Genomic DNA, 23,162 nt, shown 5'->3' with positions numbered 1-23,162 from the left:
GTCGTTTTCATTGTAATTTCTTTCCTCTTTTGTCTTGGTGAAACCGTTTAGAATATCGGTTTCCTCAATGGCAAGAGGTCCATTTTGGATGATGTTCCAACATTGATAATCGATACTTTTGATGTAATGTTCCATTTTGAGTTTCCACCATCCAAAATTGGTTCGGCAAGAAACTCAAGTGCCTACGTCCAATCTACCTTTTTATTGCTTTCTTTTAGTGATCTACTCCGACAACTAAAAGACCCTTACAATAAAAGACACCAACCTACTCCGGTTGTAAAGCTAGTACAAGAACTACTCCGTTCTTATGACAAGCTAACTCGCAACCTACTCCGGTTGCCAAGAGTTAAAGACTACTCCGTCCTAAACTCTACTAACACACTTAGAATGTTATAGGATCAAGTTTCCACTAACATATTCTTAGCAAAGAATAGAGATGGACAACTTTTACAAGATCAACAATTCTTAAGCAAGAGAGTTTAGTATATTAAAGTAACAGTAGCCACGACTGTAGTAACTTGAAGACTCTTTAAAGGTTTTGCAAATGTGACACGGTTTAAAGCTTTGAAAAACAAATTTGCAAACTTGAAAATAAATTCAGAAAGAAGTCTTAAGGTTTTATAAAAGAGAGGCACGGTTTATATAGAGAGGGTGAGTGAAGGGGTTGCTAGGGTTTTGAAGGGTCAAAGACCACACATGTGAAGGGTATTTGCAACCACCCAAAACTTGCACCAAAGAGGGCTCTTTTGCAAAGGCAAGAATAGAGAAAGAGTATTTGAAAGATATCCTTAAAAGCTCATGCAATTTCAGAAAACAAAGAGAGAAAAGACAAGTCACATGATGACAAGTTAACACCAAAATGGTAAAAAGCATTCTTTGTTTTCTTAAAGAACCAAAGGGTTGAATTTGCATAAAGAGGAAACATTTTGAAAATAATAATTCAAACCACTCTTTATTGAAGACCAACTCCTTATTAAAAATCTGAATTTTATCTTTGAAAAATAAGAGTCACGTGAAAGGCTTTTGAAAGATAAAAAGAGATTTCAAGTTGTACGAATTGTGGCAACAAACCAAGCAGCTGTTTACTTGTGAAAGCAGCAGTCGTCTGGACTGTTTCTATTACTCTAAGATACTCTACTTTCTCGCTTGTACATTAGATGACACTAAGACTCAATACAATGAGATGATTAACAACTTCAACACTTCTTAATCAGCTTAATTACATCATTAATCCTGAAAAGGTAAACTAAGATAGCACAAATCAAATGGGCATGTTATCATCAACATAAGGAACCCAACATGACCACTACGATAGCTCGTAAAATTAGTCCAAAAATCGGGTTATTATCGCAGGTAGCAAAGCAAAGAAAGTACTCGAAAGCCTTGGCATGTAAATAAAACTCAAAGGAACATTAGCAATTGGATTGGACCCGACTCTGCAAATACTCTGGTACATTCGAGTAAATTTTTAAAAAATCTAATGAGACAGTGAATAAACAATAACGATAATTAATGGGAAATGCTTAAATACAACCCAATATTATATTAACAAAGAACTCCGTAACAAGAAATAGAAAGTTAGCCGTGAAGCGAACTCTTCAAAATCCAACTGCCAAATACAAATAGAATAGACCACCTTCAAATGTAGGCGGAAATAAAATGAATGAATTTAATCAAATTCAAATAAAAAAAATTGAGCTGAAGAAAAGTGGATCTAGAACATGAGCGCAGAAACCAAAGCAACAGCGACGAATGATCCACCAGCAACAGCGACTCTGTTCAATGAAACGGCACCGTTTGAAGGTGCAGCAGCAGGGGTGGAAGAGGGAGTAAGTCCATCAGCGACGGCGCCGGGGCCTTCGGCAGCGGTTGGAATGGAAGCGGCTGTGGGGGTGATAGCGGCAGCGGGAGGGGGAGTGGCTAACGGAGAAGCGGCGGGAGTGACAACAGCAGTTGGAGGAGTTGCGGCGGCAGTAGGTGGTTTAGTTACGGAGGATGATGGTGAGGCAGCGGGAGCGGAAGCGGGGGATTGAGCGACGGCAATGACGGCGAGGATGGCGAAAAGAACAGCGATGAGTAGTCTGGCCATTGTTTTTGAGATTAATGGAATTAGTGAGGGATTGGGATTTAAAATGTAGTTAAATGTGTTGTATTTTTTTTTTTTGAAAGAGAAATGCTAGAAAGATGGAGAAGTGTTTGTTGTTGAGATTTGTGAAGGTGTGTTGGGGTTTATATAGGGAAGGGAAATGGGTTCTGGGTTGGTATTGGAAAGAGTCAGGAGAGTTTTGGTTTTCTAGAAGACAAGTTGACAACTCATCCCACGTTACCGCGTTCATCCCGTCAATTATGTTGAATTTTTTTTTGTAAAATTCGGCATTAAGTTACCTTAAGAAGGTCTATTCTTCTAGGTCTTTGAAAATGATTTTATAATTTTTATGATAAAAATTGATGGTTGATTGTGATATAATTCTGTGATTATTAGAGTGAGATTTTGTAGAGATTTTTTTGATTATTTTATTTGTTCCTATAATTTTCGGTTTAGACTTTTTCTCTTTAAATCTAGTTCATCTGTATTATCTACAATCTACCGTTAAACATTAAAAAAGTTAGTACGATGACCAAATGAACAGTAATTGAACACTATAATAACCATAACCATTGGGTTACAACTTAAAACTAAGATGAATAAATTATTAATGGTAAATGCGTAAACACCAATTGAAAATTAGTCTTACTTCAAAACGAGCGTGATAAAATAAAAACTACTTCTACTTTTTCTGTTCTAGTGAATAATTTACATTTGCTTTATTTTATGAGAGGGAAATACAGTAAATGTAAACTATTGACTGGGGCGGAAGGAGTAATAAACAAGGAACAACGTTGCATCTATTAGTGTAATTCAATTTTACATTACGTTAGTACATTGTCTAGTATACATTTCGCCCGTCACTAGAAAAAGTTGTATGCAGTTAGTTTACGATATAATTCACAACTTTTTCGATGAAATCGTACTATAGTGTCCTTGTAACCTAATCTTAATTCACGCTACATTTAAATGTATACTAATCCGTATTAGATTTTAAAGAAGATTTAAGTTGATCACAATTATAAATAAATATTTTTTGTATTTTCCTATTACATAAAAAAAAAAAACAGAGTTTTGCAAGCTAGCAGATTGCTGGATTATGAATTTGAACAGTCCAAATGATGAATAAATGAGCTAGTTTGGGGTGGAAAAGGTGTATTAGTTAGATGATAGGACATAATTTGGACCGTTGAGGAATAATTATTACGTATAAAGATAATTAAAGGTAGCTAAAGGTCTGTGGGACGGGGAAGTCGACCGTTATGATTAGCACGTTGTTGGAAGAGTTGTTTAAATCAACAAAGGATTTTTGTGTTTGTTTGTTTGACGAAAGGGACTTGTTTAATTGAATGTCTTCAACGGCAGTATTTTATTTTACAGATCATCTCATCTTACCGCGTCCTACCGTTATCATTATTCATTAGTCTTGCAATTGTCTTGCATAACGTCAACGCCAATCGTTCATTTGTTGCCACCAAGTTTTCTGTAGACGGAGCCAAATTATATTAACAAAATTATTAAGGAGTATATTGTTCTTAAGAAAATAGATTGTTTTTTTTTTGTCTAATTAGACCTAATACTCAATTTATAATCTATATTTTACAAGCTAGTACTTAACGAAATTCAATTATAATATTCTTGTCGATTCTTTTGCATTGCATTATCCAATTCTAGTATAGTTTTTTAGTTATATTTTGGGAATTATTTTGTTAAGATTATCGAATGAATGTCTGCTTCTTCCATTACTTCTCATATCAATATATAGTACATTAGGACTAGGGTTACAATAGAATAGACGGGCCTTGGACTAGACCGACATATAACACATATATCTCTAATACCCCCCTCAAGTCGGAGCATAGGGATTTAATATGCCCAACTTGCTAACTAAAGAGACAAACTGAGAGATGCCAAGGGCCTTAGTAAGAACATCGACTAACTGGACCTTGGTAGAAACGAACGAGGGGGCAATAAGCCCAGACTGGATAGCATCCCGAACGTAATGACAACAATCTCGATATGTTTGGTACGGTCATGGAAGACTGGATTTTGCGCAATATGAAGAGCTGATTTACTGTCACTGTACACTGAGACAGGAGACGAATGAGACACGCCCAAGTCTCCAAGTAAACCTTTGAGCCATGTAATTTCACACGTGATTGCCCGAAGAGCACGATACTCGGCCTCTGCAGACGAGAGAGAGATCGTGGGTTGTTTTTTAGTTTTCCAGGAAATAGGGGCCGTTCCCAAAAATACAAACCAACCGGTGACTGAACGACGAGAAAGCGGACATTTCGCCCAATCCGAATCACACCAACCAGATAGCTGCATATTAGAATTAACAGGTAGAAAAATACCTTGTCCGGGTGTTCCTTTCAGGAATCGAACAACACGCGGCGCTGCGTCCCAATGATCTTGCTGCGGTGCATTCATAAACTGGGAGAGAACATGTACGACATAAGCAATATCAGGCCGGGTCACTACCAGGTACACCAGACGCCCAACCAGGCGCCTATAGGGCTCGGGATTCACGAGAGAGGGACTGTCCGAGCTTCCCAAGCGATGGTGCTGCTCCATGGGTGTGGGGGCCGGTTTACACCCGAGGAGGCCCACTTCCGATATGATGTCCAATGCATATTTCTGCTGACACAAAAAAATACCATCCGAATTTCGTGCCACTTCAAGGCCCAAACAGTACTTCAACTCACCCAAATCTTTCTTATGAAAACACTTGTTTAAGTAGGCCTTAAACTCACCAAGGGCTGGTAAATCATTCCCGGAGATGATGAGGTCATCGACATAGACCAACACGTTCAAACGCACCGAATTTCGTACATATGTTCATGATAGCTTTGAGTAAAACCATACTTCTTAAGGGCACACCCGAGCTTTGCAAACCAACATCGAGGAGCTTGCTTGAGTCCATAAAGCGATTTATTTAGACGACAAACTTGACCAGGAGATGAGGATTTGAACCCCGGTGGTAGTCGCATATATACTTCTTATTCCAAGTCACCATGGAGGAAGGCATTATGGACATCCATCTGATGAAGTTGCCACTTCTTTGCCGAAGCAACAAATAGAAAAGTACGAACCGTCGTCATTTTGGCTACGGGTGCAAAAATCTCAGCATAATCCACCCCCTCGGTTTGATGATTCCCAAATACGACCAACCGGGCCTTTAATCTTTCAATAGAGGAATCAGACTTGTATTTAATTTTATACAGCCATTTGCTCCCAAGAGCTTTCTTACCCGGAGGAAGAGTGGTCATTACCCAAGTATCATTATCGATAAGGGCATGCATTTCCGACTGCATAGCTTTTCACCAACCTTCGTGTTTCACGGCATCTTTAAAGGACTGAGGTTCAGTATGGGTCATCAAAGCTGCCAAATATGAACAATAGGGAGGCGAGAATTTTGCACAAGAAAGATAATTAGCTAAAGGATAGGAGATACCCGAGGAAGACGATGGCACATGGACACGAGAGGCATGAGATGGACTATTATAATCACTGTCATCATCCGAAAAATGGGTCACATAATCTTGGAGGGACTTGGTGGGAATCTTCGTACGTTTGCCTCGACCCAAAACTGGTGGAGGTGTGACAATGGTCGCGTCATCAGCTGCGGTATTAGGGGTGTCAAGCGAGGAGTGCGGGGATGCGGTTGTCACAGGCGTGCTGGGAGGAGTGTCAACCTCGGTTTCTGCCTCTTCTTGCTCCTCATCCCAAGAAATATCATTAGTAACAACCGTATCCGGGTTGGGAGAAACGGGTTCAGTGCCACACCCAGACTCAATAAATAGGAATTGCTCCTCATAAAATTTTACATCCCGGGACACAAAAAATTCTCGTCGTTCAAGATCATATAAGTACCACCCCTTTTGTCCAGCTGGATAGCCCATAAAGACACATTTCCGACTCTGACTCGCAAATTTGTCACCCTTGGATCGTTGATTATGAGCAAAACAAAGCGACCCAAATACACGTAATATCTCATAATTTGGTGATTTTTCAAAGAGTATTTCGTATGGGGTTAACCCGTCTAAAAGACGGGATGGTGTACGGTTGATAAAAAATGTCGCGGCTAAAGCACACTCGCCCCAGAATTGAATGGGTAACCATGCCTGAAATCGTAAAGCCCGTGCTACATTTAATATATGTTGATGTTTTCGTTCAACTCTCCCATTTTGTTGAGGGGTACCCACACACGAGGACTGAAATAAAATCCCATGTTCAGTAAAATATGGTTTTAAAGTATGAAATTTTGTACCATCGTCACTCCTCACAATTTTAATTTCAGCTGAGAACTGTCTTTTTATGAGTGCGATAAATAATAAAAGTTTAGTATAAACTTCGGTTTTCGCATTCAATAAATATAGCCATACCCCCCTCGAGAAATCGTCAACAAGAGTAAAAAAATATCGAGCATCGGACGTAGACGGAACATCATATGGGCCCCATAAATCACAATGAACGAGTTCAAAAACACGCACACTTTTATTATTGCTCAAAGAAAAACTATTACGAATGTGTTTAGCATGATGACAAACCTCACATGGTTTTGATAAAGTTTGTTTGCTAGTTCGTAAGAAAGGAAGTAATTTAACAACATTCTCAGACGGATGCCCCAATCTAATGTGCCATAGGCTTAAAGAAGACTCAACCGCAACTGTGTTCACTGTCTTGTTATCATTGCGCAAGTAGTATAGTCCATCTTGCCTTTCACCCATGCTAATCGTCTCCCTCGTACCCCGGTTCTGTATAATACAAACATTGGCATTAGTAATAAACTCGCAATTCAAAGTATCACACAATTGCGATGCGGAAATTAAATTGCAGTGAAGTTGCGGCACAAATAAAACGGAATCAAGGCTCAATGTGGGCGTCACATCCACACGGCCCAATTGAGAAGCACGCACGATCGATCCATCAGGGAGGCCCACACTACGACTTGGTATACTTTTCACATCCGCCAAAAGTGCGAGATTTTCGGTGACATGATAAGAACAACCCGTATCAATTAACCACTTACCAGATTGAGTATGAGTAGGGGTACCATATACGGTTACCAGAGATGCGGAAGCGCCTTGCGAGGATTCACCAGTAGTAGCAGCAGAAGTGGCATGAACGGTGTTATTGGCCGAGGAGTTTGCTGAACCGTCTCCCCCCTGCTGCTGCCTTCATCACGGGAACGAGAAGAGTTCCCTCTGCCCTCCCCCCCACGGCCACGGCCAACTTTACCACCACGAGTGGACGGAGGCTTCAGGCCCTTCAATTCGTACCACCAGTCCGGAATTTCATTGAGTAAGTCAAAGCACATGCTCCGGTTGTGTCCTTTTCGATTACATTGGCTGCAATGAAGTTGTTGTCTTTCGGTTCTTGTCTTTTGGGACGGATATTTAGGCGGCTGTCGAGCATCGAACCGCGGCTTAACGTTAAAGGTCGAGACTTCAGTAACGGGTTCCTTTGCTTGATCAATACCCCGTACTCTTTCTTCCTATGAAATCATGTTAAAAGCCTTAGCTACTGTTGGCAAAGGTACTTGAGCTAGGATGACGGAACGAAGGGAGGAATATTTACTTGGCAAAAGACCAAGAAGAAATTGATGGAGACGATCAGACTCGCGACGAGCCGTGTATTGCATACCACTTGTGCAGTTCGAACAACAATCACAGGCAATAATCGGTTCGTGTGTGTCTAAATCATCCCATAATTGACAGAGAGTACCATAATACACGGCCACCGACATCTCCTCGGTCTGTCGTCAGTCACGAAGGGCAGCCTTTATTTGCTGGATGCGAGACCCATCAACGACACCAAAGCGGTCATGGAGATCGTCCCATAAGCGTTTGGCGTCTTTGTATTTCGGAAGTAGAGCACGTACCTCAGGAGAAATAGTATGAGACAGCCACGATACAAGCATGGCGTGAGTAGTTTCCCAATCATCCGCCGTACATGGGGGCTTGGGTTCGTTAATGGTACCATTAACGAAGACGAACTTTCGACGAGACTTGAGGGCTACACTCACGTCGTGTACCCAATCATCAAAGTTATTTAGGGTAAGTCGAATTGGAGTAATGGAATCACCAGGTCGGTCTTGGGGACCGAGATAGTATGGGGAAGAGGCATCGATTTTAGAACTCGGACCCTCGCCGTTGGTCATGGCGGCTAGGGTTTGGCTTTTTAGGATTTTAATTTTGATATTTTGGAAGACACTGATACCATGTTAAGATTATCGAACGAATGTCTGCTTCTTCCATTACTTCTCATATCAATATATAGTACATTAGGACTAGGGTTACAATAGAATAGACGGGCCTTGGACTAGACCGACATATAACACATATATCTCTAATATATTTTTAAAGTAATCATATCACAGGTGACAATTAATTTGTCTCCTAGCATTATATTATGTAGGGAAATCAACTAAAAAAAGGAGAAAATGAAAAAAAAAAAAAAACTATGGCCTTGTTTTTTTGGACTTAATTTCAGTTCTTATAAGTTTAGTTAAGTTAAGTTCAGATCAGATCAGTTCAAATTAGTTTATTTCAACATTAATATTATTATTCTTATTGTTATCATTAAATGTATACTAATCCGTAGGGAAATCACCCTAAAAAAAGGAGAAAATGAAAAACAAAAAAAAACCATTGCCCTGTTCTTTTGGACTTAATTTCAGATCTTATAAGTTTAATTTAATTCAGTCCAGTTCAGTTCAGATCAGATCAGTTCAGTTCAGTTCAAATTAGTTTATTTCAACATTAATATTATTATTCTTATTGTTATCATTATTATTATATTAAATTATTTATTATTGTTATTATTATATTAATATTTCTTTTTAGTATTTATTATTATTATTAATATATCATTATTATTATTATTATTATTATTAATGAATAATATTATAATATTTATTATTATTGGTATTATTATTGTTGTTGTTGTTGTTGTTGTTGTTGTTATTGTTATAATCTTTTTATTTTTATTTCAGTTCAGTTCTATTAAGTTCATTTCATTTCAGTTCAGCTCCATTCAATTCAATTCAGTTCAATTCAGACAATTTCAGTTCAAAAAAACATGGCCTATAATTAGCCAATTATTTCTAATGACAAATAAGAGACTTGGTCTATAATTGAATTATGATCCTTGCATAATCAATATGCCGATGCCACTTTTTTGGTAGATTATTTTAGAAAAATACATTGTAAACTTCGGATGTTTGAAGATAATACATATTTCTTTCGTCCCGGTTATTTGTTTACCCTTTTTATTTTTTGGTGTCCTAATCGTTTGTTTATCTTTTTAATTTGGGAAATTTTTTTATGGATAATTTGATCCTCCATAGTCCACACCCAATTTGGTCCCACTTATCAACCAATAATTAACCCCTCCTCTTTCCCTAGTCTTTGTGCTAAAATAAAAAATAAACAAATGACCAAGACGGATAAATTATTTTTGAAAAATAATGTTTTAACATGAAATTACTTATTCAAGGTTTCACAAAAATGTAACCGTGTAAATTTTGAGGAGTATGAAGTATGAGCTATGAAGTCAGCCTATTGGATCTTTCCACACGTAATTACGTATGAACACTTGATGTCAGTTTGCAAGTCATTTACGCAAAAAGCTTTGAAGAAAACAGGGGTCGGCAACAGAATGTGGGCATATGCATTGCCAACATTGGTTGGTCAACATTAATACAAAATTCCAACAGACCAACCAGGATAATGGAGCTGGACCAACCAGTTTAATAAAGCAATATAGGTTAAGGCATGTAATGTGCGTCCCAAGTTAAATGTCAAAATAGGTTCTAAGAAATGGCAGTCGATATAACTCAAAGGTAAACAAATGACTCAGACGGAGGGAGTAACATAACAAGGGACATGAGTCACATGACATGTAAATGAAAAAGTTATTTCCACAAGTATCCCCACTTTGTGGCACCAAGTGTTTCAAAAAATGTAACATCAATTGGAACAAGCATCTCTTTCCTTAAAACTATGCACACTCTACTGCAGAGAAGAGTTTAGGAAGAGAGGTTCTCATGCAAAAATTTGTGATTGACTTGCTACATGCCTACATTTCTCCATCCGGTTTCATCTTTCTTCCTTTGTCTCTTATTTAAACCTTGCTACACTTTTCGTACATTTACGCTCCAGCCGGACATCAGCACTCGAAAATATGATCATACAACCTCAACTACAACAAAGAATTGAACCTAATACGCTATTACAATCAAAAACAGGCTTAAAGATTAAGCCTTCTCTTATCTTATTATGCTACAACCTACTTTCAGTTTGCTGCAAACATGCTAGTCTGTTTAGCTATACCAAATTTGGTCCAATATATCACGCACTCAACAACATCTTCACGACCCAAATAAGAACAGTTCCATCTGCAAACCAAAAACCATGAGACTCATTACTAGAACTACCTTGAAACTTACGCAAATTCATGTCAGATTAATCAAATAAATAGTATTTCAGCCCCACCCCATAGCACCTCTCTTCCACCACCCACAATCTCACCCCTGCCTTTACCCACTCCACCACCACCAACACCACCTCCTCTTCACCTGATACTGCGCAACCAGCAACGAAAATGGTTGAGAACGAAAACACCCTTGAAAATCCACTCCCACCTCGGAATCCCCTTCCCCACCCACAAACAAAACCTACATTTAGGGTTTTCAGGGGTAAGAGACGGGGAGTTCAGGGGTGGTGAATGGATTTTTAATGGTTGAGGACGTTGAGGTGGGTGTTTTGTATGGTGGGGGAGTGTGTTCAGAAATGGTGGAAAGGGTTTGTGGTGTACGCAGCCGAATTGGGGGTATTTACGGTGGTTTTGTGGTATTTTTTGGCTAGGCTGCGGCGTTTTGGTGGTATTTGGGGTTGGGTTGCGGTAGTTACTGGTTAGGTGGTGTTTCGGGGCTGAGTTCTCTTTTAAGAAGATATGAACAGTTGAAAAAGAAAACTATTAATTACAAAATTATAATAACTGGTAAAAAAAAAAAGGTAAAAACTAATCGTCAAAAGAAAACGTACTTTTAAACCTTATTTTCAATGTCTAGCCAGATTCTTATATCAAACCATAATAATTTAATAGAAGAAAATTAAAACCAAGTGACTTGGCACACTAATTGAAAAGACCGAGGGTTAGTAGATACCGTAAGAGCCGTGACTTCAAGATTTTGGATCTTCATGATTTTTCACCACAAGACTGATAACAATGGGCTAATTATAGTTGGCGATGGATGGAAAAAGATGGGAGTATTAGGCTTATTTAGGGACCATACTGGAGGTAGCTGAAGCTGCCTCTGTAATTAAGGAAATGGGTTGACGAGCCTGAAGACAGGCACCAATTTCAAATGGCTCCAGCTCTGCTCCATCAAATAGGAGACTCACAGCAGGCAGATTCACCTCTTTGCTCTCTCCATCATCTGATTCCACTCTTGGCACACTCGTTGGTTCTTCAACTGGCCTCGTGGCAGCCTCGTACACTGGTGTCAGAGCATATGATCTACACAGATAGTGAACACGGATGTCAAGTTTATCCAGGAGATGTAATCCGGCTTAAAAAAGAAGGAAAAAAAAGCAGAGACATCAGCCATATGGAACCATGGAAAAATGCTCCTCTTACATTATATATAACAGAATAACAGCCCTCCTTACGTTATATAATGCCCCATTAACAACACGCTGAAATTTTGGCAGTATTAGAAAGTATTTCAAAAGTATCACCGTTATTTTACAGGTATTTCCACAATTTAATCGATACTATCTCCTATCTTTTTTACAAGTATTCCACAATTTAATTGAGACTCTCTCTTTTTTTTTTTTTTTTTGAAAAATGAACGGAACCATGTGTATTTACAAATGGTGTATGTATTTGTGAAAATAAAGGCCATAAGAGAGAAAATATAGACCAGAAACAAGTAAAATCAACTCAATTTTCTATATTAAGAAGAGATTATTTGACGCATTTGATAAACTTTTTAAAATTCCAGCCCCATTTGTTGCAATCCGTTATGCAACATCCACAACACCCCGATACCGAGAGTTACAACCTTTACCGCATCCGTGTCACACTATATGTATAGAACCAAGAGCACATGAAGAGCCAAAAACTAGGCAAGATTCAGTGATAGAGAACCCGCCTATGATGATGTATACCTATTATATAATTTATACCATCAATGTATCGTGGGGGCCTGGGAGCTTTGAGAAAAATGCATCAATTAAAAGACATGAAGCAATAATAGCAAAAACTAACCTAAGAATACTCCCATCAAAGCTAAGAACTTCTCTTCTTGAACGCTGCCTTAACGCTAGCTTCTTCCTCTGATAATCACCACCAGCTCCAGAAATAGGGGAAGATGGTTCCACAAGAGGATTCCACCTTTCACTCGCATAGGTCATGAGTTGCCGAGATGTATCCTTTGATTTCTCTTTTTGGTAAAGAAGCTTTGCGACAGGACCTGTTGCACTGTAGTCGGCACAAACATCCCGCAAACGCCTTCTTAACCAGTGCATTGCTTCATGGTGCTCCTTGAAGGACTCTGTTTGAAGCAACTGAGATGAGACTATCCTTCTGCACATACTCTTGCATAATTTTGGGCTAAACAAAGGAACACCAAATTCTACACCTAATGGGACCCATTCATATTTATCAACATCAGGTGAAGAAGACTGGTCGTCTGGATCTCTCTCTACAAAAAGTCTCAACAGACGAATATAACCAATAGTCCACAAGTCTATTCTATCTACTATGTCCCTCAGAAGTGTCTCCAACCTCGTGCTCTCCACCACATCCAGACCCAACTCCTCTTCTAACTGCACTAGTGACCCATCTGAATTCTTCAAGGGCAGAGGAATATCAATTGTAATAAGTTTTCCAGATACATCAAGGTCATACTTACTGAGAGGTTGCACTAATACAGCAGAATGCTTCAAAAGAGAATTAAGGCAATGAAGAAGTATAGTTCCTTTTACTAGGTTCCCTTCAAACTTGCCTCCCAACCCGCCAACTGTAGAACCATCCCATGACCATAAAAGGGCTTTCTCACATCCAGCCAGCGGAGCAGGAAGTAACCGTAACGATTGGCCCTTCATTAACACCACAGACATCGGTCCACAACCTACGGCTGAATAAAGAACTAGTTTCATCCAAGGTGTCATGGACGAATGTGAGGGAGGCCCAAAATGAACAGGTCCAGTAGGCCCAGGCAAAATAGATGATGGAGGAAGAGGAACCATCGATACAACAATGTCATAATCTCTATGAAACAAACGATCTAAAGTTGCAGATGGAAGATTGGCCAAACTTTCACAACGAAGAACATCAACACGATAGTTCCTTTTCTTTTTAGCAGCACCACTAGATAAAACAGGGTTTTCGTTATTTTCAGCCGAAGGCTCCAGCCTTGAATTGTCAGTGGAATGATGGATATTATCCAAATAGACAGCAGAAGCATGAATGTCTTCGTGTTCTTCCTTCATAACTGTGGTGTCCAAGGAACTAACCCTGGAGGCTGAATTTGTGGGAGTATCACTTCCCGTTAAATCTACTTCTGTACCAATATCATGAGAATCGGAGGAAGCATAAGACACCTCATTGTTGTTAATAACATCATTATTGACAGTAAAGCTGGTGTCATCTGCCAAGTCATCATTTTTCTGCGCAGGTAGTGCATCTACTTTATGATAAGCATCTACAACACTAGCAGAAACTCCTCCAGAAAGCAGACATTCTAGAACACAACGGAGGCTAGAAGCATGATTAGCAAATTCTTGTAATTCACCCTCAAACTTGGCTCCTTCTAATGTGCCCAGATCCTTGCAAAGATCTGCAATGCTAGCATGACCAAGTTTACCTGCTTCATATAGTGTTACAGCATGCGATTTTAAACCTGAAATAGAAAATTAGTAAGTAGAAAACAAGGAGTTAGACAGATACAAAAGAAAAAAAAACATCAAACGATATTTTACGAGCTATATATTGTGATTATATATTACAGTAAAAACAACCTTAGCTAGTCCCCCACTAGCATATTCGTGTCAGAAGCACAAATTGAGAAAACTGAGGTCACATTAGTGAATCATCATTAGACCCTTGACCAGAGGTTAAAAACTGAAAAAATTGAGGAAATCTAACGTGATAAAAAAAATACGGAGTAATAAATAAATGAAATGTGAGTAAGAAAATCTTAAAAAATGTGAAATACTTTCTGACAGAAAATTCATGAGATATTTGTATGAAAGGTCAAAATCTAAAAAGTAACTGAAAAATACGGAAGGATAATAAAGATAAGTTTAATGTGAAACGAAAATAAGTTTGAAAAAAAACAAAACAATCAAATAGGGAGGCAAAAGAACAATCAAGGTCCATCATCTTCTTTCCTCATTTCTTGATACCAAGAAAACTCATCATTTTTACTGACATGTGTCCAAGTTTTCTTTGGGCCCCCCTACCGCTCATAATTTAATGGGTTAACCATTCTTTGGGCCCCCTACCGCTCATAATTTAATGGGTTAACCATTCTTCATGCCGCCTAATTTTAGCCGAGGCTTCCCTTAGTCTCCTTTAAAATGCCCAAGGTCAAATATCTTTCATCTTATCTTCTTTAGGTAAAAGTCCTGTTTTCTCTTCAGTCACCTCACCTTATCAATCATTTTTCTTATGGCACACACTCTGAAACATACGCATCTCTGCCAAGTTCATCTTTTGAACATGGCATTGCTTCATTGCACAACAATAAGTGCCATATTGAAAATGGAATTCACATTTATTACATCAAGAAACAAAATAAACGATAAGGGAAAGAGTCATTTTCATATAGTCCATCACATCCTAAAACCAAAAGAACAATATATATTTTGCTCTTTACTCGTTAAAGTGCCATTAACTGTGGGTTCAACAGAATTAACATTTCAAATTGTTAATGATAGTAATACACGTAGTTCATGTGTTAATGACAAAGAACAGACCATGGCCGGAAAAAAATACCTGGTGACACAGATCCCATCATGAGGTATGAAGTTATATTAGCATCAACAATAAAAGCAACACGGGCTTGATTAGAAGCTGCTCTATCTGAAATGGAATAATCCTGCTGAATACTAGCTCCATCTACCGATACGTTTGCAGAGCCTACGCTAGCCCGAGAAACATCATCATCATCACTCAGTGCAAGGGAGCCAAGGAGACTTGCATCTTGAAGGGCAAATGCTGGATCAATGATTTTCTCAGCCCACCCCAGCCGGCAAGCAAAGGAAGCAGCACATTGCAGCTGCAAAAGGTCAGCCTGCAATGTAGCTGCTAATTCTGCCACAGTTGCATTCTCACTTGACACAACAAAAACTGCATAAAGTAACCTGTAGAATGCAGCACCTTTTGGTAAGCATCTCAATCAACCATTCTAGCCAACTATTACAATATAACACCATTATCCCAATGCCTCGAGGTCAAGCAAATGGCAGGGTAAAGTCGGAAGTATGCAATTTATCCATATACACCAACAACATAGAGAGGTCGTTTCCCAATGACCCGTACTGAAATAACATTGAACAACGTATCCACTTTAATGAGCTATTTTGCTTTATTCCATAAACCATAACCAAAGAATAGCGAGTCTTTGGCTCCCAATAAAAATGGAAATAACCGAAATATCAAATTACAGTTTTAAAACAGAGTTTGCATGGTAACAGAGTCAACTTGCTTACTCCTCAATAGGATCTTCATATGACTGCTCCCGGTTTGAAACAAAGCCCTCCAGCCTAGAAACTGAAATAGCATGTATCAACTGTTTTAAAATAGTTCACAAGGTAAAATGTTTGGTAAGACAACATGTAAGGTGTAAAATTAGTGCAGGAACTGTTCAACATCCATGTTTGGGAAATCATAATTTCAAATAAAAGGATAACAGGAAGAGTGCAAAAAGGACAACAGCTTCACAGATAATCGCTCGAGCCGCTCCTCACGAAAAGAGAAGAAAAAAAAGATCTCAATTATACACAACTTAATCCGTGTTTCTTTACTATTTTGACTATCTTCTACAAATACACAACTCAACTAAGCATGTCTATTAACGTTTTGGTCTTGTCTACATCGGTAGCCATCCCCAATACAATTCAACATAAAAAGCTGACAGAACCTGGTTCATTTTGCAGAAACAAAAAAAAAAAGAGAGAGAAAGCCGCCTAAGTTCAAAGCTCAACTGATCTTGGCCACGTGAAGACCATATATCACTATTAACTTTTGCCGTGCTTCTCACAGGCTTCCTGACGGAGTTGTACATATGAAGTTATATGTATTCTTGCTCTTTCTTTTTAGCTCATGTAAAAGGTACTTATGATGAAGAAATCTTCCAATCACCATAACTTACAAGATTCAGACTCAATCCTTTGTACAATACGAGAACCAGAAAGTTACCTTCACAGCCTTAGACCCCAAAGTTTTGAATAACGTGCATAAGAATGCCTTTCAAACAAGATTTCAAAATCCAGCTCAATTCTGAAATCCATAAAAGTTACATGGACAAAAAAAAAAGCCTTTTTATGTTTTAAAAAGATTCTAAAATCACGAAATAACAACAGACAACAGTTTTTATACAAGAATATCAGATACTTAACCCTTGTACTTAAATGACATTTGGAGCAACAACAATGAAACACAGAGGAAAAAGAGAAGACGAACAGTCATCAATATTAGGAGGGAAGAAACATGTACAAACAAGGTTATTCGTAAGAATACGCCACATTTCTCACGTGAATACGTGACACACCTTATAGTTTCTGTTATATTGTTTTTTTAGTATGTGCTATGGTAGAATATGCTCAAACAGATTCAGGATACACTAGGGGAAGGAATGAATCCGTGGCCACGTGTACACATGAGATTGCATAGGGAATCATTCCTTCTATCAAATTTAATTGATTTAATTGAGGACTGTGAATCTTATTGATTTAAGAATATTCCTAAAACTAAAGAACCATGATCTACCCAGAACAAAATTATATGTAATAGATGATAACATAATGAGAAAACAATGACACAATTGATTTAGTCAATTAGCCACCGAGTAATAAACACTAAACCATGTCCCACAAGCAAAAAACAATCAGAAAATGCTACCTTTGAAACGATCATCTTGATATACAGGGACATCAAAATAGACTAAACCCCTCCGTTGAAGTCCCCTAACGATTTGAGGATCAAAAAGAACATACGAATTAGCTTCCTCCTTGCAAACTTTATCTATCGTTGCCATTTCTTCTTCAGATAATTTCTGGGGAAAAGTTCAGATGATAACTAATAGGACTTAATGCAGTGATATAAGCGACATTACTCTAATCTAAAAGTATTAAACGTAATAGAGTACGTGTACAAAGGAAATAACATTGATTTAGTTCAAGAATTCTAAGGAACTTTTGCAGAAACTCAAAAAAAAAATTGTTACCTTAAATTCTTCAAGAGTGAAGTTGACAAGGCAGACTCCCCACCAAGGCTCAATAGGAAAATCCACCGGTTGTGTTGGTAGAAGTTCTTTTGCAATTGACTTGTTAATTTTCCACATGAATTTCTGAACAGCTCCAAGTCAATGAATAAGATATCAGAGAAAAGGAAGGTTACCACATTTCCAATTTTATTCAGTGTAAGCAAAACATTCTTTAAGCAGAAATTAAAATTATACTCCGCTCAGCTACACGCCAAAAACAAGACAAATGTACTGATGCATAAACTATGGGGTTGTAAATTAAGCAATTTGCACCAAATGAGGAGAAATAGAAGGCAGGCAGGGACATCAGAGATGTTAAAACGCCTATTTTTGATGTATTGTTCACTGAAAACTGATTTGCTATAGCTACAGTGGATGGCGTTCTGACAAAACTAATGACGTGAACCTGGAGAGTTACCTTACTAAACTAAGCAAGTAAGAGAGCTAGCTCTTCAGCTAAGGAATAATAATACATGATGTTATCCACCCAAAAAAAGGATATCAAAGAATAAAGAGAAAAGCTCCGTATAATGTTGTTAGCTCCACATAACTATATTATCTACAAAATCATGGATTTCCCGCGAGTAATGGATTTATTGCTAATTATGGAGCTTGTTTGTATCCTGCTGTTGGCTTTTTGTGCCAAAATATGTCCCTACAAGAGATGATCTAGCTACAAGAGAAATTTCATATGCTCACAAGGGAACAATATGCTAAAAGTGTAGAATGGAACCAGCGATAACTAAGGGCAACTAAGTCATAACAATAAACAGTATATGTCTCATTTAAGCCCAAACAAGAGTTACGCATCATAATGAAAGCAAGAGACTGGAGAAAATAGGCTTAGCTCTTGACTGAGCCTAGAAACAGGATCCTAACACGAAGATTGAGACAACATTGACTGCAAATGAAGCATACAGTGTACATGCAACAACTAAAACTCTCATACAAAAACCATACACATTTATGCAGGTAGTACCTTAGATCTGCATTTGTTCATGATATCAATGAATTCGTTCCTTCCTACTCCTGTGATCCGTAATGCATCTGCTGCACTAAAATTTGGAATACTATCATATGGTTGCTCTGCAATATCCGAGTTGTATTAGTCATACTATGCAGATGGACTATGAGTACATGAAGCAGTAATAGAGCATTTTGATTTTCCCTTGAAAAAAGGAAAGAGTGAGAAACCAGTTGCATCATAGAAAGACCAATTAGTTCATACCAAAGAACCAACTCAACCAAGTTTAAAGAAAGAAGGTAGCTATCATGAGCCATCATAATCCTTTCAGTTTAAGAAGCTAGCATTTTCAAGGGTCAATAACACCTAAAGTGTACAAAGAACACGACAACAATGTCAGCATTCTCCTTGAAGAGCAGCCTATTAATCAGTAACACTTCAATCCAAGACTCTAAGAGCACTTTTCAAACCTTTTACAGTACAGAATTTACTGGACATCACCGGGATTATATGATACGAGGAAGTAATTAAATCAAGTCAAAATGCTGAACGAGCTAAGCCACCGAAAGGTGACAGGAACTTCTCAGATAGCTATACACCACACATAAACAAATTCAGTAGCAGAACGCCATAAAACAATGAGACAAAGAAGGAAAAACCACTTACCATTTTTCATAACCTCAAAGATTATATCGCAGTAATATCGGAAAGGCGAAATCCTCATAACTCGGCAAACATATTCCGCAAGGTGATAAGGGAACAGCTGCAACAAAAAGTCTACATATTAGGACTTTATTTTACCCGTCATCGTCAGATGATGATTCTTGTTACTGCCTTACCAGACATCAAATCATTTTGGGATTAAAGTTCTAACTTCTAATGTAGTTGATGTTGCATTAGGACTTTATTTCTAGGATATGAGGGACAAAAATATATAAACTTTATGAGCACACATCCCTACAACGTATCTCATTTACAGAGATGAAAACGGTTGAAGCAGCTTTGTCCGCATGGAGGTTAGATGGTCATAATTTGTACAAGTTACTACCTACCCATAACTTCTAGGCGATAAGTTATGTTTGCCTCTAATAGATAAACCAAGCACTTCACTCGCTAGGAGGTTGAGTTCCACCGGGGGTCCGTGGCGACACATAAACTACACATGAATGTGCTTAAGCACTCAAAACAACTTGGCATATATGATAAACACTAAACTTGCCTAACTTCAATGTATAAAAGGAAATTTTATTGAAGCAACAATATTCCCTATGCCCGGGTTCAAACTTCGTACCCCCATGGGTGCAAGAAATAAAGAGAACAATAATGTGGTGAAGAATGCAAGTTGAGAAAACATGTGCACAAATCATTATTACCACAAAAAACAAATCAGAAAAGGAAAGATTCCAAAGTAGGCCGAATGGGGCCCGCCCAACAAGTGAAGTATGAAGTTTAAAGATAAGGTAATACAAAGTAAGTTAACTTATATTTTCAGTTTTTTCAGTGTACGTATGATGTTTGGTACAAGTTTACCACTTACAAGGCTATCTGAAAACCCAAAATGACAATGGAGCTCAAAATCAAACAATAGGATATCTACAAATGGAAATTAAGTCTGGTATAATACAGACAGACAATATGCCTGAATTTTATTCATTCTTCACAAACTCCATCAACAGGGTCACGTGTGTTCCAAAACTCAGAAATAAGTCCAGAGCCTTTTAAAAGGGCATTAGATACCAATATGGCATGATGACGGATATAGACCATGCAGCATTGTAAGACCACTTCATCTTCGGTTTTCATGAGATTCATTGAAGTTGAATAATGCTTTCAAAATATTAATTTACTTTAATAGCAATCCAATAAAATACTCCTTATTGCACAAGTAAATACTCACCGCAAGGTTTCTCCGCAAATAACGCATCATCTCCTCATAATACTCACTTTCTTTGATTAACTTGCGAGCAAAACAGGTGTTCCACTGGAGTCTTTTTTTTATGCAATGGTCAATAACCCTACATGCATAATACTTGCAGTTAGTTATCGAGCTGGAAGAGATCACGGCCGTCCCCCCCCCCCCACCCCCCAATCCACCTAAAAGGTTCTACATAATTGTACTTTTAGGAGTTAGTTCAAGTATATTTTTGTTCACTAATACATTATGCCGGACATTTGAAAGTAACAAGTAAATGTCCGGAAATTAATCCTTATACCAACCATTGGCAGAAGCAGACTTAAGTATTAGGAGTCCCTGGAAACCCCAAAGCTAAAACAATTTGTGCATCTTACCTACTTCTTGCACAAAAGGAATTTCTACACACATATTTTTTGGTAATAATGACTAAAAATTCAATAAGGCACCGGAAGCAAAATTTTCCGAGTCTGCCACTAATACAGATATTGACATTTCGCTCCTTCAGTAATGGTTGTTTGTGCATTTTACCCAATTTCTGTATCAAAGGAATTGGAAATCCAGAGTTGGTGAAGAAAATTCAATAGAGCAACAACATTACCCCAGTGCCTCAATGGCCCCCACAAATTGCGGGGTAAGGGGGGTCGGATGTATGAAGTCTTACTCTTGTGTTAGCAACACAAAGAGACTGTTTCCAAATGACCAAGAAAATTCAATAGAGCAATTAAACAAAATTTTCCAAGTCTACCGCTAAGGCGCTAGTATAAACAACATTTTGCTCCTTCACGCATGGTCATTTGTGTGTTTTAGTGTGACTGAACGCACGCGTAGGCCTATGAACAACTGCTACCCCTAACTAAAGTCAAAAGTTCAAATTAATTTCGACCAGCGGCACATTTTAAGTACATACTAGCTTACGGTAAGTAATGTAAGCATAATCATGAATCTAAAGCTACTCAGAAACCCTAATCACATCTAACTAACCACAGTCAACAAAACAAACCAATCACTAAATTTAACTGATTAAGACAGTAAAATCGTAATTCAACAGAGAAATTTTAACTAAAATGAAACCTTCTATGCCATTCTTCTTTCGACGAAAGATTAGATTGAAGTCGTTTAGGCAAATTCTCCCATACACACTCTTCTCTAATCGCTTTCAAGATCAATTGTTCCTCAATTGTCGCCGCCACATGATTCATCGTATAATCTCCTCAAAATTATGAACTTCGCCTGTAAAACATTTTAAAATCGAATCACATTGATCACATTATGATCAAAATCATACGATACAATTCAGATCAGATACGATCATGAACAAATGCGAATCAAAAGTGTATTACCGTTGGAGATCGAAGGTGAGAAAGATCAGGCGTCGGAAATCGGAGAATTAGGGTTTGAAATTGGGGAAAATGTGATTAGAGAAGGATGAATCTGTAGGAGAAAGACAGAGGAAGAATAGTGTCCGAGTTATGACAGTGTGGGGTCCATGTATTTGAATATCGCCGGTCAGAACTCAGAAAGTGGTGCTATCATTACAATTTACAAGTCAGATAGTGGTGCGAAATGTAGCAAATAATTGGAGCGCAAGAACTAAATACGGTTCACACCAAAAAAAAAAAATGAATACGGGAAAACAAATTGAGTTGGTCTCAGATGAGTCATTTTGGTCTGAAATAATAAAACAGAATATCGAGATTATTTTACGGACAAATGTGATCACTTTTGGAAAACAAATTATCGTAAAATGTGATACAAGGTCACTAGCTTAACCATTGTGGTTACATTTGACCATAAAACGATCAGTATTTTTGGTAAGACGGAAATGGTCTATCTGAAACAAGAATTTCTGATAGAACTTAGGTCTGTTCAAAATAGGTCGGGTTCGTTCCAATTTCAAGTCGAACCTATGTCCTTTGACCGGGGCCAGGTTTAAGCTCCGGTTAGGTTATTAAGGTCGAGTCAGATCTGCTATGTATACACTATACTTGCTAAGTTGCTAATATATACATTACATACAAGTTTATACAATACTCTTGCACTAGAAATGGTAATAAGATATAGTCTTGCAGAACTCAGACTAAAACCCAATTCAAGTTGTACATGTTGGACTCAAAGTCGACATGCAAAAACTCTTAGACAAGTAACTTAGACACGTGAGAATTGTTCTATTTATTTTCGTGAGAATAATAAAATTGATGAACTAAGTTACATTATATTTAGACAAAAATTGTTATAAGGTTAAAATTGAAAAGCTCTAGGAGAAAAAATCGAACTTAAGCTTTAGAAATGAGATGTACTCTACATAATAGAATAATATTTACGCTAAGTTATTAAGTTATGCTATAACGACACATCATTCTACTTTTAAATTAAAGTAATGTAACCACCTGCTTATAAGGATGTTATTCAGTTGAATTCAAGCAAACCCGACATATCCATCAACAACATACGAAATAATATTTAATTTTTATAGAGAATGATCGTCTCATGGTGTGAGATTGCATTATTTTAGAATTTGTAAACAAGCATACAAACCATCGATTAAGATAAAACATAATTATTCAGACTACTAAGAACTATGGAGATCCCAAAATAAGGGTGATGGGGCATATTCTGCACCCGCTGACCGAGTCAACATATTGAGCAAGGTCAAGGATCAAGAGACAGCAAGTCAACATGTTAGACCGCCTAA

General features: G+C 37.9%; 2 protein-coding genes across 3 annotated transcripts; both read right to left on the bottom strand.

The window, feature by feature from the left end:
- Positions 1-7,853: 7,853 nt before the first annotated feature.
- Positions 7,854-8,252, bottom strand: LOC141607228 (uncharacterized). Its single transcript, XM_074426588.1, has one exon. It carries the CDS (start codon positions 8,250-8,252, stop codon positions 7,854-7,856), a length of 399 nt encoding a protein of 132 aa, XP_074282689.1.
- Positions 8,253-9,993: 1,741 nt separating this feature from the next.
- LOC141605311 (uncharacterized) lies at positions 9,994-22,115 on the bottom strand. 2 transcript variants are annotated; one of them, XM_074424018.1, is made up of 12 exons: positions 21,811-22,115; positions 21,542-21,700; positions 20,453-20,570; positions 19,222-19,318; positions 18,571-18,677; positions 17,553-17,675; positions 17,228-17,381; positions 15,817-15,877; positions 15,101-15,468; positions 12,368-14,003; positions 11,262-11,614; positions 9,994-10,490 (listed from the first exon to the last, which is right to left on the bottom strand). In XM_074424018.1, the coding sequence occupies exons 2-11, from the start codon at positions 21,667-21,669 to the stop codon at positions 11,374-11,376; spliced, it is 3,033 nt and encodes a 1,010-aa protein (XP_074280119.1). In that variant the 5' UTR covers positions 21,670-21,700; positions 21,811-22,115; the 3' UTR covers positions 9,994-10,490; positions 11,262-11,373. The 2 variants fall into 2 exon arrangements, with proteins under 2 accessions (XP_074280119.1, XP_074280120.1); XM_074424019.1 differs by lacking the exons at positions 20,453-20,570; positions 21,542-21,700; positions 21,811-22,115 and adding an exon at positions 19,608-19,885.
- Between the last annotated feature and the right edge of the window lie 1,047 nt (positions 22,116-23,162).

Source organism: Silene latifolia, chromosome 10 (genome assembly GCF_048544455.1).
Source record: "Silene latifolia isolate original U9 population chromosome 10, ASM4854445v1, whole genome shotgun sequence".
NCBI lineage: Eukaryota > Viridiplantae > Streptophyta > Magnoliopsida > Caryophyllales > Caryophyllaceae > Silene > Silene latifolia.
This window is presented reverse-complemented; position numbering and strand designations above follow the sequence as displayed.

What these genes read in the sequence shown, in the direction of transcription:
- LOC141607228 (XM_074426588.1), bottom strand. Translation starts at nt 8,252, where the DNA reads ATGACCAACGGCGAGGGTCCGAGTTCTAAAATCGATGCCTCTTCCCCA.
- LOC141605311 (XM_074424018.1), bottom strand. Translation starts at nt 21,669, where the DNA reads ATGAATCATGTGGCGGCGACAATTGAGGAACAATTGATCTTGAAAGCG. An exon ending in CTTTGAGGTTATGAAAAATG is followed by an intron (nt 18,678 to 19,221) that starts GTAAGTGGTTTT and finishes CGGATATTGCAG; the next exon opens with AGCAACCATATGATAGTATT. An exon ending in TCACTCTTGAAGAATTTAAG is followed by an intron (nt 17,382 to 17,552) that starts GTAACAATTTTT and finishes ACTTTTCCCCAG; the next exon opens with AAATTATCTGAAGAAGAAAT.